Here is a 19,791-nt window from a genome sequence, read left to right on the forward strand (position 1 = left end):
TAAAGTTTTCTAGTCCCATTAAGAAAAAATACTTAACGACAAAAAATTTTATAGGACGAATAATATATATTTTGAAATTAATTTATTATTAAAAACAACCAAATATTATAGTCTTTAAAAAATACTTTAAAATACCTTTATTGCAATCGCGCAGGAGCAATCTATCACCATACTAAATTTAAATTACGTACATCATAAATAAAAAGACTATAGATAATTTCAGATAATCTTAAAAAATTGGAGATAATCTTACACTATTTACAAATTTTGGGTCAATGAAGTACTGCTAGATAAAAGATCATACATCACTGTTCTTTTTTATACTATGTTATATTTATAATTACATTTTGTTCTTCTAATATATACCTGGCTTACAATAAGTTTTAATATAATAAATATTACAAGATTGCAAATGCTTGATAACTTTTCGTATAATATGTTTTCTTCACTACAGGCGTATTTGTCTATTCATGAAAAATATAATTGATACGAAAATAGGTGTGTGGTATCCTATTGTTTCTTTCTTTATTAATCTTAAACAAATACTGTAGATTTTAAACATTGTCAAAGGCATACAAGAGTTATGTGTTACTCAGAAATGTAGGAATTATATTTTTAATATTTGATCTCAATTACTTTACTTAATACAATACTTATTGTATTGACAAACATTTCATTTTTGTAAGATATGAAAGAGTATAGTGGAACATGTGCTTTATTAAAATTTTATTGTATAATAATTACTAATGTATTATTAATCATTACATGTTAATCATGCATTTTAGTTTCTGACTGTTGTAACAGTTAATAATCTGAGATGCTTTTTCCTTTTCTTTCAAACATATGCATACCTGAACATAACTAATTTTTGTCGATGGAATATCAACTTATAAAAATTTCATATTTGAGAATTTCTTGATAGTCTCTTTAGAATTCCATGTAGGATTATTATTTTACAATTGTAGTGTTTACTTTAATTTAGACTACCTATACTTGGGAAAAATATATTACAATAATTATAAATAATTAAATATCACTAATGACGTGTAATTTAATAAATAAATGTTTATAGAATTGCTCTATACAGTTATAAATTTTTTGCTTGTACTAATGATACGTCTATTGGAATAAATTATTTACAAAATCTATTTTAGGGCTTGGTATGATTTATCACTGAGTTGTTTAAGAATCATTCTGATCAATTCCATAAAATAAAAGGTAGAGGATGATGTTACAAACACCGTTCTTTAAACGTCCTTAGAATTGAACATTTATTAATTATATACATAGATAATAAAATTAAAAAATTGACAAAAAATGGAGTTGATCAGTTTGGCTTCCAAGAGACTCAATTATTCTACAAAAAATTGTATGGAAACAAGTGGAAAATTGCGCTAGATGCGGATTTAAAGTATTTTGCATACTTACTCTTTTTTAGCATAATAGTAATAAAATGAACTGCATTGTCTCCTTTTCGAATCATTCTGAATACGAAAACATAACACGAGACTTGGAAAGATTCCCAAAACCACTTATGAAAAATTTTTAAGCTGGTGATTACGACGTGGTTGTGTCCCTGCGCCCGCTGAACGATACAATAGAACGAATACCTTTTACTGAAGTCTGAAATAATTGAACAAAGGATGTAATTTTATTAACAGATGCTACAACTTCTTTTTTAAGCTAATTTTTTTAAATGTTTACAAAACTCTCGAATTTGCAGCGTATTACTATTTAAGAAGTTTTAAGTATATGCAATATAAGTAAGTGTTATAAAGTATTATAAAGAACTGTAAAAATGTTATTAATAATATTGACAGCGATGGTGATGTCGACGACGATAATAATGATAATAATGTTGGTGATATTCATAATGTCTATTATGTAACATTAATATAAAAGCTTTACATTTTGGTTGCATAAACTAATGAAGTTAAATTTTTGACACTGTTGAGTAAAAAATTGTTTCCAGCAAAAAGAACTGTTAGAGATCTTTAGATACTGTTAGAGATTTGATTGTAATTCTTGAGTATATACATACACGATAACGTATAATTATTTAATTACAAAAACATTAATATTATTAAATATTATTTTTGCAATTTGTTTGGGTGATTTTTATCATCTAATTACATTGAATAAATTGACAAACCTTCTACAAACTGATATTTTATAATTGTTAGTTACCGACTTGTATTATTTTTTGCTTGAAGTTAATATAAATATAGTGTTATAATTTTTCATTTCTTTTCTTGAAGTAGTTAGGTGATACATACATCAGTAGTGAAGCTGTAGTTAAAAACTAAAAACAAAAGACTGAAAAATGCCTGAAAAAATATAAAACATATGCAAATAATAATCTGCTAAATAAAAACTATCTAAGTAAAAAAAACTATCTCCAACACAATAACAATCTCAAAGTCACAGCGGAAACCAAATATCTCAAAAAGCGGGCTACAAGATTATAATCATTAAAAGATCAAATACTGTGTATGCATATAAAAAATGTTGTGTACAAAAATTGTGAAAAAATTGAAATAAGTAAATTTAAATAATGTAATAAGAATACAAATAGTATTGTAGGACAACAAAATTAGTAAATAATATCATAACAATAAGCTATATATTGTAATGAAATTAATTTAATTAAACAAAATATCTTATCTAAATGATAATAATAATGCAGACAAAGATGATAGTGACGAAGACGACCATAACGATGGCGATGATGAAGACAAATAACGACGTTAGTGGTAATGATGACGGCAGCAGTAAAGATGATAATATATATATATATTCATAATTGTTTTTATAAATTAAAATAACAGCATTAGGAATATTAAAATAACAGTTACAATAACAATTACAATTATAATAATTGTAACTATATTAATAACTGCGTAACTACTACGTGTCGGGGTGCTACTACTCATAGTAGTGATCTAATATGTCAAAATATAATTTATAAATGATATATTGACCTTTTTCTTCGAGCCACTGAGAAAATCCTTATACATTTCCGAGCGAAGATACCTGGAGTAACTATCGCTTTTCATCAGATGATAAACGTGCGCCTAAAATTGAATACCACAAAAGATTGTTTTATTATTTTCTCAATTATTATTATTATTTTTAAGCTTTTATTACATTTAATTTATTCGATCTTAATATTTCAATGAATTTCTTGAATAAATATCTTTTCTACGAAGTTTCTTAATTTTAGCTTGTAAAATCTTGTTTGTAATTTGTACCGCTGTTATGTCGAAACACCATCGATCAGGTTTCTGTAAATGCTTCTTTGTTAGCTCATAGGACTGGCAATCGACGTTAATTGGACAACTAGCATCTGGACCCAAATACTCATTCCAAATTTCGTTCACTTTATTTTGAACTTCTTTTTGAGGTAATGTTTTCAATTCTTGTACGGCTTCCCAAAATCTACGTATATCAACGAGGAATTTGTATTTTTAATCTCTATAGTTGTATTTTATTTTACAGAGATATCAAAACTTGAATATGACTATCTAAGTTAGAATATCTTTCTACTATTAACTTACTTTAGATTTTCACCACTGAACTCTTTATCCAGAAAGCGTATAAATTGTTCTCTACCAACAGGATCTTGTAGCAATTCTTGAAGACTAAAACCCCATCTTTTTACTCTTCTTGTTGATATTTCTTTGCTATTTAAAGAAAAATCAGATATATTATCTTAATAATGTACACATAAATAAAGATAATATAAATTAAGAAATACACATACGCTAATTTTTCTTGCTCCCACATTTCAGGATTATCTGATATCCATGGATTTGTAAATTCAGGTTGTATGAAAAAAGGATCATACTCTACATACTGCTCAAAATATGCAATCAGACTAAAATAATTAAAATTAAAAATACTTAAAAATAAGATATGTAATTTAAACAAATTAATATTGCTTAAAATAAATTAATTATATAACATCATACAGGTTTGGCAAAAATTTACAATAATATTCGATAATATTTAAAGATGATATTTACTTACGCTTCTGAAACTTTCGAGACCTTTATATTCGATCTATCTAGTCTAGATTTTAACATTTCAATCTCTTTATTTAACGATTCTATCGATGATATCGAGAACGATCCTGAATGTGAAGGAATGTCGGTACTAGTCATACCTAAATGTTTGTTTAACTTCGAAATTGGTTTATAAGTACGGCATGCTTTCTTAATGTCCATTTCTGTCGTATTAACACATCCAGGCTGAAACATATAATAATTATATAAGTTTCCTATTATATTAAATATGTTATCATTATTCAAAAAGAAATAATTTTTCAAAAGATACGAATAAAATTAAATATTATTACCATTGGTCTATATACATCCCAGAAAGCTCTTTCCTGACTATCCAGAACCTTTCTTTCCAATTTATCTCGCTTTTTATCGACTTTGCTTTGTGCTTCTGCTTGCATAAAAATGAACTCCCATTTCCTCGAAAACATTTTCTGCAACTTCGCTAAATTTTCAGCCTCATAATCTGCTAATTCTAAACGTGTTTTATTTTGCATCGTTCTTTTGCATAAATAGACAGCTATAATATTAAAGTTAAATATAAATTCTTTTACAAATAATTTGATACTTCTATAATTAGTACAAGAAATATATTTGTGTAATCAATGATAAATTTTTTAAAAAAGTAGTTTTCATACCATAATCAGTATTTTCTGGTTCCCAACAATTTGATGGCCAAAAATATGGTGTTTGAAACCTGTAGAAAGTATTATCATTTTTTACAGTAAGGCAGTGGTCATCAATAGGGAAGAAATATCCATGAGATGCCATAAGATGTGCCACATGAAGTGCCTCTATCATATTAATACATTTCTAATTAGTTAAAATCAAATAACTTTTTATATGATTTATGAGGGAAAATCAAACAATAAAAGAACATTTTAAAAATTAAATCATTCAATATTACTTATACAATTAAATTGTTTGCCATTTTTTATGTAATTCTCCATAAATTCCATATCTCTTATTTTGTAGTAGTTACATTTTTTGAATCAATTAATAATTCTAAGACAAGAGCTAAATAAATAACTATTACTTTAAGCTACTATTATACTTTGAAGGCTATGATTAATTATAATATAATTAATAGTTGAAAGCAGAAACAAAAACCCTTTTATTTTGTGATTTTTCCCTAATGTTTATGTACTTAATATTTTAACTATACCTTGATCATCTATAGCCATGGCCTTCATCATCCATGATATTAAATCTGTACCTAAAATAATAAAGAGAATTAAGTACATTAATATTATATTAAAAAATAAAGAAAGAATAATAAAATGTCAAATAAAATTGTAATATATTACCAGTAAAAACAGAAGGTGTTTTTGTCATAAAATTCTTTACCGTTTTCACTGGAACACCTGTAACTTCATCTGACATTTTTTCTACAATATCTTCCATCTACAATACACAGATAAATAAAATTAAAGATAAGAGCATTTAAAAATTATAAAAAAAATATTCTCTCTTACTTTCTGATACACAAGATAATTAGGTGTATCTTCGGCACATGAGGCAGTGATATGATATGTGGGACTACTTGGAGATTTGTCAACTGCTTGGCCATTTTGATTGTTACATTGATCTATTTGATTATCTCTACTTCTATATCGATCAGCTGTTCCTCCAATGTCATTATTTTCACCTGGTTTTCGGCGACATGCCGATTGTTCAGAATTCATAGTTACCATATCCAAGCTAAAACAGTATGTTGGAAAGATTTTTATTGCATTTATATTATTCAAGGTATAAAATAAATGTAGAAGGTTCACTAGTGTTTGAGCTTATTATTTAAAAAATTTAGTTTTATTAATTAATTTAGTTAGTTGAAAACAGAAATATATTTACCTTAAAAAAGTATATTCTCCATGACATGAATAAAAGAAAAGTGTCTTGTTTACATTATATTTATCAAGACCTAAGCCAATATCCGATTAATTGACTATTCACTATCACAAAGCCATGCCAATTATACATTTCACTAAGATGAGGCAGAAACAGCTGGTAAAAAAATATATAAATGAAATATTTCTTTATATTTCAATATATTTTCAGTGTATAAATCAATGTCACAATATGTATCATTGTATTATATATACATTTATAGCACGAAAAATGTAAATTTCAATAAATCAGAAAAATTTAAGCATTCTTAAATTTAAATTGATATTAAAAAACGAAAAAATATAATAATAATTACAATATATGAATTTACTAGTTATTATAGTTAACTTCATATTCTAATCAGGCACAATGAAAATCAAATTTTCATACATTCTTTAAAAATGATCATCACATTAAATTTAATTTACAAAGAAAATTTTACTTCAACAAATGATTAGATAGTTAATAATAATATTACCGACTCTCAGGGAACGAAAACTAAATCTTAGAATGATCAACAGTGCCAATCATTCATGTTCTTTCTTGATAGGCAATTTCTCTATCAGAAATAATGATTCGACCTTTCCATATTAAAAAATATGCATCTATAGTATTTCACGATCTATTCGAAAACTTATTTTTATGAGGCAAACTGTATTTGAAGCACAAATCTTCCTCATTACACGATCAATATTCCAAAATCACAAAACTATGAACACATTCTATTCATTCGTAGAATTGCATTTAGACAAGATTGTTTCATTTTAAATAAATTGTTCGAATTATTTCATTAATAACAATAATTTACAAATAAACCAATAATAAATTGTTTTTGATAGGTGAAATAATAGATCGGTGTTTTTACTATACATATATGTACGTGAGATTCCTTTGTACATTCGAACCACGACTGCGCGTACAATTTCATGTTGCTACGACGATGGTGTAGAAAGCATATCATATCATATTCATATATATAGCAGAAACGGAAATGATGTAAAAATCTGTGAAAATTAAAAAAATTAATTTTAAATGTTAACTAATTCATAATGTTGGTTAACCGTATTCTTTAGTAATAGAATATCTACATATTTACATGATAAATCAATAAAGATCATTCGTTGATTTGACAATAAGAATTTTTACAAAATAACGTCTATTTTAAACATTTAGCAAAACATAAAAATGTAAAATGCTTACATACGCTTTTAATAAAAATATATCTAATATGTGCAAGTATTAATATCGATGTGTATTAATTAATGAGATTATTGAACTGCAACATGTTAGTAAACCATCTTTATTCTTTCATTTCTTGGTGTGATAAAATTCTTAATAAATTCAATTCCTTCTCAATATATATAAATTGTACATAATTCATTTCACAACGTAAACGTACGCATTTCATGCGCGCGAATCTATGCGAACATAATGTACAGAATCGCGCATGCGTGTACGTACATACATATCTGTAAAATAATTACAATAATTATATTTTTAAGATCGCTAAATCAACACAGTACTATTCATTAATCGACTTTTTATTTTAATTTTAGTTATAGAGCTTCGTGATTGAAGAAATATATGAATATAGCTAACTATAACTGTTGAATATTTCTTTTAATTTTTCGTCATGCTGCGTTAAAATTCAACAAAATATAATTAGGTATTATCCATTTACTCGTTACTTTGAACTCCATAAAGTCGTTATTAATTATAAAATAATACTTTAGAGTTTTATGTTATGTAATATTTCATCAGCTGCTTTTAATGTACGAAAGTAAGTTTCGCGATTATGAATATATATGAAACATAATTTATGAGTTACTGATGATTGGTATTAATAAATTCCCGACACAGGCCAATGGCTTAATAAAATTACATTCATATCATGTCAATTTCATTCCTTCTTCCCTAACGAGTTGTATTCTATATATATTTATAGAAATAACATATTAAAGGAAAGCTTTACGAATATACAATGTAACAAGTATACATTCTTCGAATAACAAAGACTCAAATTTCAAGTCTAAGCATTGACTTATGTTTAAGTCAAGAACTTCTTATATACGTGTATATATATATTCTGTACTTATATATAATAAAAATATATTATGTCAATATTGAAATTGTTTTACAATTCATAAATAAAAATCTGATATTACATATAACAATTTCTGTAATACTTTTCCCTTAATGACGCAAACCGCTTTTCAAAAGTAACAATTTTTTCATGGTGTGCATCTAATATGAGTGTGTATATAGTGTTTAATTAAGTTGTATATACACGCTCATGTACACACATAGTAGTATAATATTACAATTATATACATCCATCTCTACATTATGCACAACGTTTCCCGATCACGTGCAAATCATATGAAAGCTAAAGTTAGCTATAACACATTTAAATAATTGATTTTGAAATATCAAAATAGCCGCAGTTAGATCTCAAACTTTGTTTTGACAACTATAGCTGATATTTTATTCATACTATAATATATATTAGATGAATTGTTTTCTAGACTAGAATCAAACACGTACTAATATTATCCCCTAATACACATGAATGTGTATATGGGTCTGTATCTATTTCACCTTCCCTGTTCATAAATTTAAACCTTTGAACTAAAGCTGAACTGAACTAATGTATAAAACACTACAAATTGTCTATATATATACAATAACATTTATAAGATTTACCTATATCTTTTCTTTTGTACAATATAATTTCCTTGGAACGACTCTATGAGCTGAACTTGTGTTCTTACAAAACCATCACGCACTATTAAAGCGGTCAAATAATACGTAGTTTTAGATCCTCCATTTAGCATATTGCTGATACTTTGGTTCAAGATCCATTGTCAGTTGCTTGAATTCGTCAATTTCATCGTCAAAATCGTAAAGATTGTTATTTTCCTCCATATATCTTCTCTTTAATTCTGTGTCTTCATATTCAACAAGATGCAATTCTTCTTCTTCTTTTTCTTCTTCAATATCATTGATTTTATTTTGTGCTACAAAAATCACGTTAATGATTCTTATAAAGTAATTTTATACCGTCTCATTTTTATGATAAATTAATTCATAGCATACATAATCATTTGATACAGTAAAGTAAAATCTTTACCACAACTTCTTAAACAGTTCTTAAAAGGTTCAAAACGGTAACTCAAAAATAAATACTTCAATAAAATATGATAAATATCATGAATATGAAAAAAGAAATTGGAGTATTGTAACTCTATTCAATGCTTATATCTTATACCTTATATGATAAGGATAATATATAAATATTAATGATGAGGATACAATAAAATAAATAATATATACTTCTTAATTGCTTTAATGTGATCAATATATCATATACATATCATAAAAAAATACAGTAATTGTTTTTTCTAAAATTTTATGTTTAACAATGAATCAAATAAAATGTATATTCAACTTTTAAAAAATAAGATCTGTTATTAATTCAAATATCACTTTTAACTAAATAATGTCAGTTACATAAAATTTACAAAACACATACATATTTGTATCAACAATTTATATAGATTAAAAGGTTTCCGTAGCACTTTACTGTATCAATATAAATAAATAGTTCTTACAAATATAAAATTCTTAAAAAAGATGCGATAAAGCTTTTAATTTCTGCTTATACAACACTAGTGTTATGTGTTAAGTATTAAATAAGTTAAGTATTATATGGATCAAACTGTTAAGATTTTTTATTAGCATAGGAAATATACAAAAGTGAAATGAAATTTTTATAGTATTTTTTAAAAGGAAAATTAATACGATTCCATTAGTCGAATGAAAGTTATTATAATAAGTGCAAGCGAGACATAAGATACTGTTGAAATCAGCATAAATAAAAGAAAAAGCATTACTTCTCAAATAAAATATAAAGTCTCACAAATTTTATAGGTATTATATTTTTCCACCAGATTCAAATCGTTTTTACAAAACAATGCGTTTTATAAATTTTTATGTTTATGGCGGTTGAATCAGTCCACTTTATACATAGATTAATTATATACAATTCTTAATTTCACATATCAAATCTGATGCAGTATAATGAAGAATAAGCAGCATGAAATCATTTAGATAACATTAAGCATTAAAAATCTTTCTTCGTTATAATATACACAAGTATTCAATTTGACTTTAATTATTTCCATTATTACATTATAATTTTATTTTAATAACATATATAAAGCAATTACTTAATAGCATGTGTATGCGTGTGCGCGTGTTTGTGTTGCTTCAGCTCATATTTAATTCAGAATAAAGAAAATTAAATTTATCTAATAGCTTCAATATAACAGAAGAAAATCATATCATAAGATCAGTCCAGTTAATATACATGTGTGCCATAATACCAATATTATTCCAAATTAAAGCTAGCTTGAATATTTCAGATTAAAAGATTTTGTAAAAAATGAGACCATGTTCAATATATGGAACTTTGTTAATACAAAAAGCTTTATATTCACAATAAAAAGAATTTATTTTAAACTTCTTCTAAACATCAACTATGAAATATATGAAATAGTTCTTTCATATCACTTTTCAATATTTAAGATCAAAATTACAATAAATTACATGTTCTTCAAATTATATATACTGGAGAGAAATAGAATATAAAAATATTAATATTTAACTACAACGTTTAATAAATATTTTCTTCTGAAATACTTTCAGTGTAATATAGATTTATAATTTTCATTAATTCTGATAGCTTAATTTACTCACCTGTTTGCACGAATTACTGATGAAGGCTCAGCAATATTAGTATTCTGATCAGAAATAATGTCAACTGTTGTATTGCCCCTTGTGTTCACTACAGCTGTTGAACACATAGTTGTGGCAACTGCACATTTAATTGCATTTAAGTATTGTTGAGTCGTATCATTTATATCATCCGAATTTGTGCATTTTAAATGTTGAGCAATATTTGATCCAAAGTTACTGAGCATATAAATATTCTCTGGTGAGTTAATGCTTACATCATTATTGTCTTTCAAATAAGATGCATTTTCTTTTGAATGGACAATAGGATCAGCTATTACAGGTACTGAAGAATATTCGGAAACAATTCCAAAAGCCTCGTTTTCTTTGACTTTCTGTTCTTTGTAAAAACTCATACTTTCTTCGGCATTATCCTCCAGTGAAGAATTTTCATCGATTTTTAACGCTTCATTGTTGTTATGAATGTTTTCTGGCTTTTCAGTTATAGCATTCATTGATGAATGAGATATCTGAGATAGATCACAAAATAAAGTCTTTACTTTAACGATATTCGGCCAATTATTAGTTGTAATATCTAATGAAAGCTTTTTGATCGGAGTTTCATCAATAGAGATATCAGCTACATGATGTATAAGATTTCTAAGAATTAACACATTGAAGTTTGTCATAGAAGAGTACATTCTTGGTATGGGCATAACAATATTCATATCCTTGAACATATGATCCATAATATTTTTCACAATAGAACTATTAATTTTCATTTCAATTATATTACTTATTTCAATATATTTGTTATGTTTTATAACAAATGGCTCTACCACTTCTTGTTTTATTGGTGTATTTACATCTCTATAAAGTACTGAAGTACATGAATGTACACTATCATCGCTAAATTCGGAGTTAGTATCTTTACATGTACAATTTATTTTTGATATCTTTGCTTCTGGTATGTTATTTACAATTGCGCTTTTCCAATTCGTACTATTATTTACACGATATACATTTATTCCTTCTACGTCATTGCTTGTTGGCATATTATGAACATTTATAAAGACATTTCTATCACTATTACTGTCAATACTATACATTCTGGTAACTTCATTATTTAAACAATTCGTTTCTACATTTATCTTCAACGTATTATAACATTCAAGTGATTTATTATTTACATTACAGACACATTTTTGATTACATACAAAACATGCTGTATTACTTCCTGTACTATTTACATTAAAAGCAGAATTATTTCCAACATTATCTTTTGTACTTATATTTAATATTACTAAATTGTGCATTCTGTCAGACGTATGTACAGTATGCATATCATTGCTTACATCATACATCATACTACACGACAAAGATTTGTTATCACTAGTAAAATTAATACTGTCTGTTAAAGTTTCATTATTCGTTTCTTTTATTAGTATAGGATCTACTTTATCTAGTATTCCCGCTATATTTCGTTTCTGTACATCGTTTTTAACTGCTTTTAAAGCAGAATATTCAGGTATACCTATTAATTTAGGTACAGGTACAATCGTGTTACTATTTGAAACATGCATTAATAAATTATTATTCACAATTTTAGAACAAGTATCAATTATATTCGAAACAATGCAATCTGCAGCTAATACTACATCTTTGTTAGTAACACCAGGAGGAAATTTTGATTGTATATTTTCAGATAATAATTGATTATCTAAAGTAGGACTGGACTTTCGTCCTTCTAAATAGACACGTAAGGTTTTGCTTTCTTTACTATGTTCAACAGATTTTTTTTCTGTATCAACTGAATCATTTTCACTATCTTTCTTGAGTAAAAGATCTACTTCTTTGGAACAAGGCTTATTACTTTGTCCAGAAGCATTTATATTACCTTCGAATCTAAACGATGGGATCATATTCGCTAAACTTTGTAAACTTGGCAATTGAGAAACATTGAAAAATTTTGATTTACTCTTTAGCGATACCGAGGACTCTTCTGTTTCACGATTATAAATCCTATCTCTCTTATCTTTTATGTAATAATGGAATTTATCTCCAAGAGTCATCATGCTGTTTATGCTACCTTGAAACGTATTTTTACTTTTCAACTGATTAATAGGAGTAGAATCAGAAAAAAAACAACTAGAATGTTGAAACAGCGAAAGTAATTTTCCTAAATTAGAAGTACTTTTTTGTATTGGATCGTGTTTCGTTTGCGACTGCAATTCTACACTTTCGTTTGTACGAGTATTTGTTACTTTATCCGTTGCATCGTAACCTTTCTTACAAATTATTGGTTTATCACTTATTGTATTATAAGGCGGACTTTTTCCGTTCCTATCTGTAAGTGTAAACGTTTTTACATCTTCTGTATTTTCGTTAGAACGATTTTCTACACTCTCGATATCTGTCATCGTTGAAACATCTTCCAATCGATTCGAAATAATTTGATTGTCTGGCACATCATCTTTCTTGCGTTCTAGATTAATAGAACTTATATTATCATCAGGCTGAGTTTCAACCCTTGTCTTAACAAAAGATTTATTTGTATTTAATTCTTCTACAGGATATCCAAGTATCGTCGGTGTATACGTTTCTTCTACCACATTTAAAGCTAGACGAGACAAGTCGTTTGAAATACTTCGAAAACTTTCAATGGTTTGCTTATTCTTTTCTGATTCAGATGCGAGTACGGTATTCAAATCATCTAAATCAGTGGATTCTGTAATATTAACTTTCGAACTTAAATCAGTCGATTCTGCAATATTAACTTTTGGATTTAAACCAACCATGATATCAGCCTCGGTCGTAGTAATAACAGGTTTAGATAAAGATACAGTATTTGCTGATTCAACAACTGAAACACGAAATCTAGATGACCCACTTGCAGAAGTGACAAAGGTAGGTGATGATCCAAGGGATGGAAGAACAGATGATGACGATGGTACTGAGGATTCTGTAGTACGTAATGTTTCTGGAACTCGGGACACCACAAACCGACTTCGCGAGGGACTTAATATCGGACTGGCTATGGGTGAAGAAGCGGGACTAGGGGCTGGAGAACGAAGACGACCTCCATTAATACGTTTCGGTTCGAGCATCGATCGTCCAGGCTCATCTTTTTGTATTGAAATCATGGGTGATAAAGAACATGGTAATGTTTGACAAGTAAGCGAAATTTTACGGGTGGTTGCACTACAGAATCTGCTATGATATGAATTATCAAAACCTTCGCTATTTTCTTCTAATATACGACTTTTCTCGTTTTCCAAACAACAGCTTCGAATTTCAGCTACAAGTTGCGTGTACTGAAGCAAGGTCTCGTTTAAATCATCCTATTATTAACATAAAAAAAAAACAAATAATTATAATATAATATTTTTAAATATTTTTTTAGTGAAAAATGACACTGATTTATTCACTTACCATTTTTATATCAGGTTTATCATCTAAATCTATTTTAGTAATATTTTTATTCTTTTTCATAGCAGAACTGAGAGCTTTCATTCCAGTCAAATGTATTCTATTATTTCTTAAATCTATCCTCTAAAACAGTAAAACAGACATAAGTTGAATACAAAATGATTTTATATCTTTTTTTTATATTCTAAAGCTCATGCTATTTACTTGTAATGCATGGTTTATTTCAATGATTTCAGATAATGTAACAATTCCATCACATGTAAGCTCAGTTGATTGTATTCCCAATTGTAATAGAACATGGTTCTTTTTCAGTGCATCTTTTATAATTAATAACAACTCATCAGACAACATATTTTTTCCAATATTTAGTGTCTCTAACGTCTTAGACAATGCCTATATAAACAGCATTAATATAATACAAGTGCATATAAATACATAAAGCAATAACTATAAATGTATAGTTTATACATGCGTAACTATAATGATAAAATAAAATTACATACTATAATACGTGCGAAATAGGGAGATGATTTTTTTGTCAGTTGGTTATTCCATAATACTAATATGCTTAAACCTTTACCATCTTTGTCCTCGTTTATTTGATTGATGAGACCTTCTAGGATATCACGTACACCATCATCTTGAATGACATTATTACTAAAAGAACATTTTACTTCAGAATAATTTTCAATATATATTGTAAAATATGTAAGTTAGTTTTTTATTAGAAAAATTCGTTAAAAACACATGTAATCATAATTAAAAGACAAATGCTATAGAGTTATACATCTTATTGTTTTGTTTTATTATCCATTACCTCTGTTTTTACGTACCTAATATCAAGTAGCTGTATATGATTATTTAATCTAAGAAGAGAACCAAGCTGTATTGCATCATATAAATTCAGCCCATTGTCAGCTAAGTAAAGTTCTCTTATTCCAGTGTTCATTTTTAATGCTGCAACTGTTAAAAACACTATGTTACTGTAACATTATCAGAAACTTATTTCATCAATTTTGTTTGAGTAAAGTAATAAGTAACAGAGAGTAATCAAAATTATAGAATGCAATTTCAGAAACTTTTAATTAATACTATAGAACAAATTTTTTTTCAAGTACTTAAATAAAAGTACAGCATTTTATTATTATAATTTTTCTTAATTCTGAAATGTTTAAATAGATCTAATAAATAGAAGCAATCTACTTAACAACTGTATATAAAATGATGCAGAGAAAGAAAAATATAACTTCTTACTGCAATGAAATTGTATTTATATATAGAAACTAGTTAAATATCTTATAATTTTAGTAGTAGTTCTAATTATTTTATCAATATAGCGAAATTTTTAATTATTAGGTTGTAACATAAATAAGTTTAGTCAAATAAGAAATAATATTGAGTCAATTTAACTAAACTTATATTTATATTACAATCCAATAAATTGCTTGAATAATTTCAACATTTTTAATGTTTTTGAGAAACTTTCCATTTACTACAAATAATATTATTTAAAGATAAAATAGATAAAAGTATTTAAAACGCTATATTTTGTTCATTTTTTATTAATATGATCATATAAAATTAAAATTTTTACATTATATTGGTTTCTATAACTAATCCTAAATGATTGCATTAACAAGAGAGAAAAATATAGTACAATTACAGTATTAATATTCTGTAAAAAAATGTAAAGATGATATATCCGCAATTATTTAAAAAATGTCAAAATTATTCTCACTTTATTATATGCGTTTTACTTATGTCATATTTAATGATTTGTGAATCTCAACTAACAATCTTTATGAGAACTATAACATGACAATAAATTAAATTGTGACTACTTAAAAATAAATTAATTAAAGAAGAATGGAACTAACAAACTGTATTGCATAATAAATACCTAGTGTGACGATAGATCTTCCTGAAAGTCCACAATTTTCTAATTTAAGCACATGTAGATGACACACTAATCTTAATGCACGACTCAAGATATTCATGTATTGTTCATTAAGGATTACATCCTTAGCTTCAAGATGTTCTAAGCATTGGGTCTAAACAAATAATGATTCCATTAATTATGTATTAATCAACATGAAACTTAATTTTAAGCACTCATATATTTAGTGTCATTTCTAATTTTTTCGTTATTCATAGTCATTCTATACACAATAATCAATGAAATAATAAAAGATAATATTTGAAACTAATAACCATATAAATCTTTTCAAATGAAATGTATCATATTATATATACCTTTCTTATCATATTTGCACATGCTTGCCAACCATAAATTCCAATGCCTTGATTAGATGAAATGTTCAAGTGCTTTGCAGATTCATAATATTCTAACATATCAAATAATATCACAGAACTCTATAATATAAAAATAACAAATGATATCAAATATCATTTCAAAAGAAATTACTATTTTTGATCAAATTTTTAATTAATAGAAATACCTCATCATCCAAAGATGTAGCTTCTAAATTAACTTTATTAAATCGAACTCTTTTGAAAATTTCCTCCAATGGTTCCGCATGATTAATATCCAATGTCTGTCCTTTTAAATCTAACTCTTCACTTCTCAATTCAAATGTATCTAAATTCTGGACAGTAATCATTATTATCAATACTAAATATCAAATAAATATATATGATAAATGTATTTTCATGATATGTATAAACTATATTCATAATTATGTTTAAAATAATTCTTTATACATTTAAAGTATTTAAATATTATTTTGAAACACGAAGTAAAATATGATACAGATATCTAATCTTAAGTATTTTAAGCTTCAATTTAATATAATAAAAATCTTTCTTCTATATATGTATACATTTTTATATTTATATACTTATTTAAACAGATATTGTGTAAATATAATTTTATATTCCTGCTTTTTATATTCTCCTCATTTCCTTTATTTGTATTTCAATATTTTATAACTTAAATATATCATATACATTTGCACATATACTTGTTACATCCGTAACTACTAGTTTGAATATTAGTTATAAAACTACAAATAATTAATAATTAGTATGATTAAATATGTAATCAATATTATTTAATATTAGATGCTTTGATATTCTTTTCAATCCAAACCAATATTGCATACAAATATTTGGAAAAGATGCACTTTTACCTTAAGTTGATTTATAACAATCTCCAGAGGATCTGAATTGTGTTTTAAACAGGATTCCTTGTATGATGAGATTACATCTTCACAATTCACATTTTCAGCTGTGAACAATTAATCAACATATTGTTAAAATATTAAAAATTAAAAGTTCAACATATTAAGATATATATGACTAACAGATGATGCTGGAGGATTCTGTCAATTATATAAGATGCAACATAATACAGTGATATCCACTTCAGAAATAGTTCAACAATTGAAAATAATTGAGAAGATTCATACAATATTCATACATATTTTTACTTTATTTTGTTTTTGTATGTTATTCATAAGAACATTTTTTCATTACTTTCAAATACTGAATACACCTCATGTAGTAGGTCTCACATATTATATTCTATTCATGATCAAACCCATTTGACAAAATGTTACTAACAACACATATTATAAATATAACTCTGATTCAGTTTATTATTTACATTTCATAATTACAATGTTTTTAACACGTTCGCTGCGGCATTCATTGGTGACTCACCAAACTTTTCATTTGTAGCAATGACTTAATCATTAACTAGTGTCTATATTTCCATTGAATGTTCACCTCTCTATCACAATAAAGCAAGTTGATAAATTTGACCCTAGAAGCAAAGGATCAAGCGGAAATTAACTCTCCATCTTTTTCTTAAAAGTACAGCCAAATATTTACTTTAACACGAATGTAAGACATAGATCAAAAATCAAATACTGTTTTTCTGCAGAATATAATAGTTTTTATTAAAAAAATTAGCTTCCATTTTATATGCATTATTCCACAGAGAACGTATTAATACAATGATGTAAATTAAATGTAACTGCATAAAAATTACAGATATACTAAAATACTCTCACATATCATAGTTTCACATTATTTCATTAAAAAAGAATTTATTTAATTCTCATGTAATGTTTTTAAACAGTCAAATGTGTACTTGAATAAAATTGGTATAAATTCGAGAATATAACAAATTCTTTATTATATAAGACAATTTTATAATATACATTGTTCTATTTAAAATAATCTAATTTACAAATTACAATTAAAACAATACGGTTTAAGAGTAATTTACAGGTTAATTATATATTGTACATACTTCAATATTGCATCAAACTTATAATTAGTATATGGTTCACATTGTGAAATCTTAAACGTTCTGTATTTGGCATGACCTATAAAAAAAAACCTAATGGCTTAATGCACTACAACTATGTAAATAAATAATTACAAAAATGATATTAACAAATGATGTAACTTATCATTTTATAGTTAAAATTATAGCCATTATGTTATGAGTGCTAATAACATCTTTAAAATAAAATTTAAAGAAGTTATTTTATCAATTTATAATTTATAAATTACAATTCAAATTTAGATTATAGTTTTTAATTAATCATCCTATTTTGTTATTATAGAAAAGCATTATTAAATAAATACAGTTTCTATATAACTAAACATATATTCTTATTAATAAATGCCAAAATAATATAATTAAACATATAAAATAAATTAAACTAGCTTAATACCTTCTGATATACTTTTAGATTATATGCCTTTGAAAATATTTGTGATTTTATTAAATTTTAAAAGTTCTAGTGCTTCTCTAAAGAATAGTTGACATATTAGATTAAACTTAAATTAAGTAACTTTGTGAAATATGGATATTTTTCTATAGTTAATTGGTAAATAATTTAAATGTCCATGTAATTAATTTAATGACAAATAAAGTACAGATTCTCGAATTATATAGTATAAGATATAGATCTCTATAAGTCACAAATTTCTCTAATTACGTTAATATACATTTCACACAGAGTTTTTACAAACATTTATATATAAATATTTTTTAATAATAACCAAATTTAATGCTTACATTATTACTAAGGATGTACAGTTTTTTGAATTATTAATGTTTATTAATCAATACAAGTATAAAGTACAAATCTCTGTAACTCACAAATAAGTAAACAAACATCATACATACATTTGTTAGAAACATTTATATTTACGTATCTATAAAGTTAACTTAATGACGATTAAAGTATTATCGTAGATAAATGGATTCTTGTGAATCATTAATATTTATTAATTAATACAATTACAGAGCATAAACCTTTAAAAGAGCCAGCAATATAAAATGGAGGAATGAATGTAAAGATGAGATGTAAGATAAAAATATTTATCCTCACCGAGTTTCCATGGATTGGCCGGTTCCAGGCATCCCGTAATCAAGTGATTGTCATTTGTTGGGAAATTCACACGTCGGGGAAGCTTTTTTTTGCTCAATGCCAAGGAGCTTCGCAATTTTCTACCATCGATCAAAATGTAAGGCGACAATGGGACATTGCTTGTACCAAATCGCGACCTTCTCGTCGTGTGTGATATCGTTCTCGGAGGAAGTTCCTCAGGATCGACCTCATCTTTCAAGGTCGTAAGCGAATTCTCGCTGATTTGCGAAACCGAATTCGCTCCTTCGCTCATATTCAACAAATTTCTAACA

At 26.1% G+C, this 19,791-nt stretch overlaps 2 protein-coding genes across 7 annotated transcripts; both read right to left on the minus strand.

The window, feature by feature from the left end:
- Nucleotides 1-311: 311 nt before the first annotated feature.
- On the minus strand, nucleotides 312-8,767 carry Rsg7 (regulator of G-protein signaling 7). Of its 4 annotated transcripts, none has more exons than XR_011801936.1 (14): nucleotides 6,427-8,767; nucleotides 5,913-6,065; nucleotides 5,537-5,762; nucleotides 5,369-5,465; nucleotides 5,227-5,277; nucleotides 4,700-4,855; nucleotides 4,358-4,581; nucleotides 4,030-4,250; nucleotides 3,764-3,877; nucleotides 3,558-3,683; nucleotides 3,252-3,438; nucleotides 2,982-3,074; nucleotides 1,429-1,623; nucleotides 312-987 (listed from the first exon to the last, which is right to left on the minus strand). XR_011801936.1 is itself a non-coding variant. In XM_072018632.1 (13 exons), exons 3-13 carry the CDS (start codon nucleotides 5,753-5,755, stop codon nucleotides 1,558-1,560), a joined length of 1,554 nt encoding a protein of 517 aa, XP_071874733.1. In that variant the 5' UTR covers nucleotides 5,756-5,762; nucleotides 5,913-6,065; nucleotides 6,427-8,767; the 3' UTR covers nucleotides 312-1,557. The 4 variants fall into 4 exon arrangements, 1 of the variants encoding a protein (XP_071874733.1); XR_011801935.1 differs by having other exon boundaries at nucleotides 312-992; XR_011801934.1 differs by having other exon boundaries at nucleotides 312-1,357.
- A 55-nt stretch (nucleotides 8,768-8,822) lies between these two features.
- LOC139995287 (uncharacterized) lies at nucleotides 8,823-19,772 on the minus strand. 3 transcript variants are annotated; one of them, XM_072018617.1, is made up of 11 exons: nucleotides 19,481-19,772; nucleotides 17,261-17,358; nucleotides 16,571-16,717; nucleotides 16,365-16,484; nucleotides 16,012-16,162; nucleotides 14,945-15,074; nucleotides 14,615-14,768; nucleotides 14,316-14,504; nucleotides 14,115-14,234; nucleotides 10,707-14,023; nucleotides 8,823-8,965 (listed from the first exon to the last, which is right to left on the minus strand). In XM_072018617.1, the coding sequence occupies exons 1-11, from the start codon at nucleotides 19,770-19,772 to the stop codon at nucleotides 8,956-8,958; spliced, it is 4,728 nt and encodes a 1,575-aa protein (XP_071874718.1). In that variant the 3' UTR covers nucleotides 8,823-8,955. The 3 variants fall into 3 exon arrangements, with proteins under 3 accessions (XP_071874718.1, XP_071874720.1, XP_071874719.1); XM_072018618.1 differs by lacking the exon at nucleotides 8,823-8,965 and having other exon boundaries at nucleotides 9,279-14,023; XM_072018619.1 differs by lacking the exons at nucleotides 16,012-16,162; nucleotides 16,365-16,484; nucleotides 16,571-16,717; nucleotides 19,481-19,772.
- Between the last annotated feature and the right edge of the window lie 19 nt (nucleotides 19,773-19,791).

The sequence above is a fragment of the Bombus fervidus genome, chromosome 15, assembly GCF_041682495.2.
Source record: "Bombus fervidus isolate BK054 chromosome 15, iyBomFerv1, whole genome shotgun sequence".
Lineage (NCBI taxonomy): Eukaryota > Metazoa > Arthropoda > Insecta > Hymenoptera > Apidae > Bombus > Bombus fervidus.